This window comes from Elephantulus edwardii, unplaced genomic scaffold (assembly GCF_000299155.1).
Source record: "Elephantulus edwardii isolate Elephantulus edwardi_28Jun2011 unplaced genomic scaffold, EleEdw1.0 scaffold00516, whole genome shotgun sequence".
NCBI lineage: Eukaryota > Metazoa > Chordata > Mammalia > Macroscelidea > Macroscelididae > Elephantulus > Elephantulus edwardii.
The window spans coordinates 484,368-493,592 of NW_006400266.1; the positions used below are offsets into that span (position 1 = coordinate 484,368).

A 9,225-nucleotide genomic window follows, 5' to 3' on the forward strand; every position below is an offset into this window, starting at 1 on the left:
CCAGCTCCACCCTCCAGCAGGATACCACTTCACTTCAACCAAATGCCTTCAGAATTAATGTCCCATTGTCTGACCCATGACTTGACAGCTTGTCAGAGATATTTCCCCCGCCTGTGTCCATTGATTTCTTTCACATAATCTGGGCATGTTATTAGAAGAGACTATTCTTTGGAGAGGACTATCATGCTTTGAATGGTCATTGAAAGAGAGGAAGACTCTCAATGAGGTGGTTTGATATAGTGTCTGTAGCAGTGATCTTGAGTGTGTCAGATTATGAGGATGACACAGGAAAGAACGAGGTTCAGATCTGTTGTTCAAAAGGTCACCGTGAGTCATACTTGACTTGATGGCACTTAACAACAGTAACAATGATGAAGCTATACTCATGATATTTCAAATACCTGCAGGTTTTCCCATTGTAGAAAGGTTTCAGGGGCACTTCCAGACTAAGACAGACTACCTGTCACACATTCCCAGCAGTTTCCTACTGTATCACCTTTTTGCACTGCCTGCTCCCTGTGCTAGAATAATCTTTCCCCAGATAGATGCATAGGTAGCGTTTTCCTTTATTCCATGTCTTAGTTTCTTAATGAGGCCTGTCTTAATCACTCTCTCAAATACTGCAACTTGTTCACTTTCCTATCAAGTCCCCCAGCTTTCCTTTATCTGCCTCTCCTTTTTTAAACCAAGTTATTTTACTTACAGAAGTATTACATATTTTACTGATTATTTCTCTTTTTTTATTGTTTATCTTCTATTAAAATGTAAGCCTCACAAAGGCAAGAATCTTTGCTTTGTTTGCTGCTGTATCCTAAACATCTGTAACAGTACTTATGACATAGTAACACCCTGCAAATGTTAAAAGATTGGTAGTAATATGTTTAGGAATTTGAGAAGTCTTCTATAAGTTAGGATGTTTCAGTTAGCCAACTTTGTTGCTATCTGATCGTAAAGCACTATTTATTATATGAAATATTATCTGCAGAATAGACTTAGCATCATTATAAGACATCTTGATATTTTTATTGCTTTGATTTGGATTCTTTGGATTTTTTTTAATACTTATATAATCAGAAATTGTTTTGTTTTGTACTTGTTCTTTGTAGAGGGAATCATGTTATTATTGGTTATACGCTGTTCAAGAAAGGGAAAAAGAAATATTTCAGGGAATTTTGGATGCTCATTAGACTGCTAGTGACCTGGATCTGAGAACTGAGATTTCCTGTTATCCTCTCCTAGGGCAACTGACTGGAAATTAGACCAGCCTGACTGGACTGGTCGTCTAAGAATCACTTCAAAAGGGAAGATTGCCTATATCAAACTTGAAGATAAAGTTTCAGGTAATCTGTACTGGTGACCTTTTAATGATACTGATTTTGGTGTACTTTTATATTGTCTTTCATTAGAGTTTTAGATTTTGAGTTCTTTTACTTAAAATTTCTTTTTCTTATCTATTAGGGGAGCTCTTTGCTCAGGCACCAGTAGAACAGTATCCTGGCATTGCGGTGGAGACAGTGACAGATTCTAGCCGTTATTTTGTAATCCGGATCCAGGATGGCACTGGTGAGTGATCTGGGATTTTGAAGGGGGTAAGATAGAAAAATAATCAATGAGCTGTCAGTGAAAGTGTTTCCCTATTGCATTTATCTTGCTTCTGTTGACTGAATTTTCCTCCCATTTCTTCAATTAACTCAGTTGCTAAAGGAAAAGGGTTTTCATGTTTTTAGTAATTTATATAAGCACAAGTTCAAGGCATGTAACAATTGTTAGTTATTAATGAAATAATAATGCATTTCTAATAAAAAAGCATAGTTTTCCATGTGTGGTTCCTATTTCTGATGGGACAGTCATGTTCATCTATTTTTTATGACAGTAGTTCTCAGTCTTTCCTCCAATGTCTGTAGTATACAAACACCAAGCAGAAAACAAAAAAGTACTCAAACTCACTGCTAACAAATCTGAAGCAACTCTTAGCAGACCTTCCGGCTGTACACTGAATGGGAGGAGAATACCCATTTTTCTCCCAAAAGAACCACTGGTGAATTCCAACTCCAGAGAGATATGGCCTTTAGGGTAGTAGTGCAACTCCTTATGGACTCTGCCAGTAGAGTTCCCTATTGTCCGTAGTTGTTGTTGATTACTTTCAAGGTGAGCATGCCTTATAGCGACCCTATGAACAAAAGGCCTGAAGCTTATAACTATCATTATTTATCAAAGTCATAGAGTTTCCAGAGGCATGTTGTTTAGGAAGTGGTTGCCACTCCTGCTTCCAAATTGTCTGTAGTAGAGGACAGCAAATTTTTTTGTGAAGAACCAGATAGTAAATAGTTTAAGCTTACCAGCCAAATAGCTTCTCCTATTGTAGTGCAAAAGTAGCTATAGATAATATGTAAACAAATTAGATTGATTGTGTTCTAGTAAAACTATACTTATAAGAATAGGCTGTGATAGATTTGGTCTTTGGGCTGTAGTTTGCTGATTGCTGGTCTGTGAGAAAATATTTCATATTCACAGACTTTATCTAGTTATAGTAATAGTTATGTTTTCATTAGCCAGAATTTATTGTAGGAGCCACTTCCTGTTTGAAAATTCATATCTTTCTCTATAGGGAGAAGTGCTTTTATTGGTATTGGCTTCACAGATCGGGGTGATGCTTTTGACTTTAATGTCTCCTTGCAGGATCACTTCAAGTGAGTAAAGCTCCTTTTTGCTTACCAGATTGAATAGTTATAGGAAGACAACTTCTCAGATTATTAGGCACTATTTCTTTTACCTCTTGATTTAATTGAGAAATTCAAAATCATTACTGGGGAGTTAGGACCGACTCATAGCTGATCCTCCAGGGGATTTTCAGAGGCTGTAAATTACACAAGAGGACATTGCCCATCTTTCTCCTGTGGAGCCACTGGTGGATTTAACCAATAGAGATACTCTACAGAGAACCTTTCCGTTAGCAGTTCAAATCCCTATGGACCATGCCACCAGAAACTAGTATATTCTATATACAGATCTGACTGTTTCTGTTTTTCTACCTTGTCTTTGCATCTACTATATGCTTCCTTTCCTAAAGCTTGAAATAGGTTTTGGATTTATTGAGAGGATACATATGTGTATTCCTCTAGGGAGTTTCCCCTTGATTTTAAGTGGTAGAGGGAAGCATACAGTAATAGCAGGACTGTATATGAGACATGGGGAGTTATATGCCAGTTTTGTTACCTTACTAGTTACCAACACTTTATACTTATTGTTTGTTGCCTTTTTTTTTTTTTAAAAAATCACATCTTTTAAACTCACTCAATTTTAAGGCTGCTAATAGTAGACCTGAGGGAGCTCTGATGGCCTAATGATAAGGACTTGCACTGCCAACCCAAAAGCACATTGTTTGAACCCACCAGATGCTCCATGGCAAGAAACAGGGGTGTTCTCCTGTGCAGTTTATTGCTTCTGAAAACAACTGGAGTGTCAGCTATGAGTCAGACTCAATGGTATACAACAACAACAACAGAGTTGACTCAAATTCACTAGCTGTTGCTTGATAGATGGATAGTTTCTTTCTGTGTGATTTACAGCCTCTGAATACCCACTGAAGCATTATCTGAGAGTCAGTTTTGACTCAATGCCTGTGAAGTTATTTTTTTAAATTGTGGACAATACCATGCATGCTGTAAGTTTTCCTCCTCAAGAACATGCATGTGAACCTTTCTGCTTCAGTACTCCCAAGTAGGGAAAGTCACTCAGCCACTCTAGGAATGCAACCTGAAAAAATTGGCAGGTAACACCCTTAGGGGCAGCCCTGAGCCAGGGGTGGCTTTTGGTGGGTAAATGCTTTCCTTTTGGAGGGTAAATGCTTTCCTTTTGGAGGGACAAGTCTAATACATATTGTTTGTGGTTGCTCAGGGAGCCCTTGGTAAGGTGGAGTCTTGGTTTCCCTCTTTTTTCTTTCTTCACATTCTCTCACTCAGCTTTCTGAGATCCCTTCCAAGTAAGGTAGCTACATTCATATTTATGTGTAAAGTTCAACTTTAAAGGGTCTCCAAACTAAGGTAACTTACTGTTTTCCTGAAGGTGGGTAAAGCAGGAATCGGAGATTTCCAAAGAGTCTCAGGAAATGGACACTCGTCCAAAACTGGATCTGGGCTTTAAGGAAGGACAGACTATCAAATTGAGTATTGGAGTGAGTATGTCTTGTTTTCTTTTTTTATTTTACTTTCTGTGGTTCTATAGGCCTGTGACCTACTCTCTTCTTTTTTTCTGATAGAACATTACGACCAAGAAAGGAGGTGCTTCTAAGCCTAGGACTGCAGGGCCTGGGGGCCTAAGCTTACTCCCACCTCCACCTGGAGGCAAAGTCACTGTTCTCCACCTTCTTCTTCAGTTGCCATCAGCAATCATGTGACCCCACCACCCATTCCAAAATCTAGCCATGAAGGCAGTGATGCAGGTAAAACTCTAGTATTTTTAACTTTGAGAAATCATATCCTATGTTTGAATTGAGAAATATCTGTTTGCCAAGATGTTTCTGTTGAAGTTTATGCTATGCTTCAAATCTTCCTCACAGACACAGATTCTGACAGCTCCTGGCAAAAGGTCAGAGCTTTTCTGATGAACTAGGTCTTCTGGTATCTAATAAGTCCTGTGACAGAGAATGGGTGGTATTGAAAACACAGTTTCTTTCATTGCACTGTGGTTAGAAGCTAATAGACCTGTGAGTCAAGTGGACCTTGATTTTTGCCAGTCATGGCTCTGCTGCTTTCTATCTGAATAGACTTAGTAGCATTACTTAGGTTCTCTGAGTTTTATTGGATTTCCTTTTCTGTGAAATGGAGATGTAAGACTACCCCAGGATTGTGGAGGTTAAAAGATGCGCCCAGGACAGTTCTTGGAACATAATGGCTATTCATCAGATGTTATTTCTTTCTCTTTCTTCACAAGGGTAATTGTATAATACCTAGCTTATTTTAAGTTTTTTATGAAATTTTTTATTTTGATATTGACATTCATTTGTAAGAAATTGTATGAGTAGGTCCCTAATAGCCTTTGCCAGGTTTCTCTCCATGCTAATGTCTTGAATGTACTCAGATTTAGTAATTTTGCATGTGCTTGTTTTGTATATGTGTGTGTGTGTTTAGTTCTGTGCAGTCTTACCACACAGAATTCCTCATGCTTCCCTTTTGTAATCATACCCAGTTTCATCCCAGTCCCCATCTTTTCTATCTCTAACCTCTTGAAGTCACTCCTATGCTCTCCATTGCAATAGCATTGTCTCTTTAAGAATGTTGTATAAATAGAACCACGATGTGTAATTTTTTTTAGATTGTCTTTTTTCCACTTAGCGTAAGTCTCTTGAGATTCATTGAGGTTGTTGCTCTTAATTGTAGTTCCTTTTTGTTCCTGAGTACGATTCCATGGTATTGGTGTACTATGTATGACCATTTAACTGTTGAAGGACATCTGTATTGTTTCTGATTTTTCTTTTATTTGCTGTTATGAACACTCGCCTTTAGGTTTTTGTGTGAGCATAAGCTTTCATTTCTAGATATTTTATTATATTTCCCCCTTTCTTTCTCCCTCTTACCTTGTGTTTAGATATCCTTTTAGATTTGGATTCTCCTGCTCCTGTCACAGCACCAGCATCAGCTCCACTTTCTGCAAGCAATGACTTGTGGGGAGACTTTAGCACTGCATCAAGGTAATGGGTATAGTGAAGCCAACATACTGTCAGTGAGGGTGTAGGTACTATCTGTAGTCAAAGGAAATCTTTGAACTGTCTGGGAAATGGAATTTACAGGTTATATGGAATTTTTGGTAGAAGTACTAAGGGTAAGGAACTACAGGAGTTTTAGAGATTGTAGGATAGACAAGCTGTGGGATTTTGAATGACTGGGATATGGAATGAGTGGGATATTTCAGTCCTTTCTAAGTAGAATTTCATTGAATTCTGGGAAGTGATTTCTTAAAAACTATTAAGAATGGAGTAGTTATGCTAATCTCATACTTTTGCTTTTCTCTCTGTTCTCCTGTTTTGTAGCTCTGTTTCAAACCAGGCACCACAACCATCCAACTGGGTCCAGTTCTGAATGGCATTGACAGTATATTACAGACAGACTTGAAGAATAAAAATGACCTTGAGGGCACCAATCCCTGAGGGAAGTTTGAAACCCCTTCCCTCCCCAGAACCAAAATTACTGGACAATCTTTTTTGTAGCTTCCCCGTTGCATACACGCTAGTTTATGCCACTTCCCTTTGTTGTTACTTGCTGTACCGCCAAGAGAGTATCCGCCATCCTTTGCTCCCTACCACGTTAGAGGAGTAGTGAATTCTCGCCATACTTGTGGCTGACTATTTAGGGCTCAAAAGGCTGGGGTCTGTTTGAGGTAAAAGTGACCTCTAACATCTGTAAAATTTGTCTCCATTTTTTCATTCTTTAGCTGAATCATCTCATGACCCTGATGTGCCTCGTTGTGAAGCCCTATTTAGTAATTTCAGAAGAAGCAAAAACCTTGAAGATTTTTTTCTCCTTTAAATTAAGACTCTAAAAATGGACAGCCTAATCTTAGTGTTTACAAATTAAGGATTTTGATAGGAGAAGGTATAGAGTAAGAACTGGTTCCTGGGTCTCTGCTGGGTATCCTTCGGGCTTATCCCTGTTCCGTAAACACCCACTGCTGGGTGCAGCTCCATCACCCTCTTGTGTGTTTACATGTCTCTTCCTAAGATAAGAGGGTTGTATTGGTGGCACCTAGGTAATTCTTTCTGTGTTGAATAGTTCAACCTCATTGACCAATGGGTGTTCCTTGGATGAAGGAAATTCAAGGGGCTATGCTCTCCCAGTTACATGCTAGAGGAGTGTTTGTTGTTTGCAGCTCTGACTAGTTGCTGCTTTTGAAGCACAGCTTTGGTTTGTATTTGCCCCATTATTTGACCTAAAGTTGAAGAGTTTGTAAACTCACCAGTAGAACAGAGAGATTGAAAATAGTTAACACTTATTTAATACCCACATTGCCTTCCTGCCTGGGTATCTGAGCCCTTTCCACAAACATTTCTTTTTCAATCCACCTAACTCTTTGGTAGATTGCTGCTACTAGATATTTTGCCATTTGTGAAGGAGGTTGGAGAGTCATAATTTTAGCTGTGACAAGTTAGCCCAAGAAAAGGCTGTGATACTCATCATTGGAGTATCTCAAGAGCAGGCTGTTGTCACACTAGGTTCTTTTCCTTGTGCTCTTCCATTCCTTATACAATGCTGTGAAGAGAATTCCCTTTCTTAGATGAATGGACACTGTCTATTTAGTTGGAGGATGAAGTTGGAAAATGTAATTTTTTTCCCTCTTCTGTTTATTTGCATGTGTACACTCTGGTTGAAGGGAGTTCTGTATAGTTTCAAAAGATATCATCTCTCCTGGATTTCTTTCTTACATGTTTTCTATCTCTGGGTCCATTATTTTTTCATTGCCTCCCCTTCCAGGCAGCTCTATTCTTGCAGAGCCATGGCAGGACATTTTTAAATTCCAGTAGATAACACTAAAAAGAAATTCTTTAGAATCACTAGTGACTAACTTCTGGGAGCCTATTTTCTCAATCTTCCTCCATGTTGTGTTCTTTCTTTGTATTCTCAAGATAATATATTATGTATTTGAATTGCTGAAAAAAATTGAAGATGTTTAAGATAAATGTATATAAAGTGAATGCTGTATTGGTGCAATAATGGTAATTAAAAATATTGGAAAAGATGGTGTCTCCTTTTTAATCCTTTTATTTGCTTATTTGATTACCTCTTTAAAATATAATTTATCTAATACAAATGAGTAAGTAGTAAAATAGTGTTTTATATTTATTATTCCATTTTTAATTTTATTTTTACTTTACTATTTTTTGTGTGTATACCATCAAATCGGGTCTGACTGATACAGGAGGAGATTACCCCTCCTTCTCCAGCGGAGCATTTGGTGGATTTGACCCACACGCCTCTGGGATTGCAGTGCAACTTCTTGCCACTAGGCCACCATAGCTCCCTTTATTATCCCATTTTAAGAAGTAGTTTTTAACAAGTTGAGACTAGATTTCAGTGCTCCTGGCTCCAAACCCACAGAGCACCTAATTATTAGAGATTGTGTTCATTATTTCTTTGTTCTTGTGGTTTATTTCATTTGTTCAATTCATCTTCATGATCTAGGCTACCTTCCAGAATTTCACAAATAAAGAGCATCAGTTTAAAAGATAGAATAAAAGTTGGTTTAAGAGTGGCCAGAGAAAGATCCAAGACATTCTCATTCAGTGATTGTCATGGGAGATAGAGAACAACAACATGGGGGCTTATTTTTAAAAAAAATCTTTTAAAATAGCATGGTGATGTCTCTATAGAGAGTTTTCCGGTAGGACAACCCCTCAAGTCCTCTAATAAACTTGGGTAAAGGCAATTAGTGCTGGTTCCATGGGGGTAGCAGTCTCAAGATCAGCTCTGTCTCATGTCAGATCTCTGGTCCTCTATTTTGGCCACTGCTGCTGCTGCTGCTGCAAATCTAGCTGATGCGAGAATCTCTAGTCCTGAAGGGCACCCACTCTGTTCCATCTTCTTTGCTGATGGTGAGAATCTCCAATTCTGCTGCTAGATCTGTTCAATTTAATGACGAGACTAGCCAATCCCCTTGCTGATAGGTTAACATACCCTATTTGCACATTCCCGCCTAACCACAGGGCAAAGTAAGTTAGAGAAGCCATTTTAAACTCACCCCTTTCACGCAAAATATGCTCCAGAAAACTGCTCATTCTTCAGACACCATGCATCGGATTCTTACTGTAATCTCTCTGCTTAGAATAGCTTCCTTTCTATACTTGCTTGAAATTTTTCCACTGAGAAGGAATACTGTATTTTACACAAATAAGACACACCTTTGATGTTTGCCCTTGTGAGATATTATTGTAAATATGTTAATATAAAAAATGACAACATGTAAAAATTGGCTTATGTGGGTTTTTGAAATGTCTCCTAGGCAGAGGGAACAGTTGGCAAATAGGAGCATTATTTGTATAAAAATATGGTAATGCCTGATGAAACATTTCCCTCTCCTCCCAATCCAGAAGGTCACCCTGTTTTGGTTTGGGTTGCTCCTGTTTTGGTTTGGGTTGCTAGTTTATAAGCTCTTTGAACATGAAATCCATGTCTTTGTTTTTATCAGCTCATAATAGGGCTTTTATCTACTAATGCTATGCTTAGGAAGGTGTCA

General features: G+C 38.4%; 1 protein-coding gene across 1 annotated transcript in view; it reads left to right on the forward strand.

Annotated features, from left to right (window-relative positions):
* Window positions 1-6,077, forward strand: part of NECAP1 (NECAP endocytosis associated 1) — a 16,618-nt gene extending 10,541 nt beyond the window's left edge. The window contains 8 exon segments of the mRNA XM_006903731.1: window positions 1,240-1,340; window positions 1,459-1,563; window positions 2,609-2,690; window positions 4,066-4,174; window positions 4,259-4,355; window positions 4,358-4,441; window positions 5,587-5,689; window positions 6,029-6,077. Of these exon segments, the coding sequence (XP_006903793.1) occupies window positions 1,240-1,340; window positions 1,459-1,563; window positions 2,609-2,690; window positions 4,066-4,174; window positions 4,259-4,355; window positions 4,358-4,441; window positions 5,587-5,689; window positions 6,029-6,077 (730 nt within the window).
* Window positions 6,078-9,225: the final 3,148 nt, after the last annotated feature.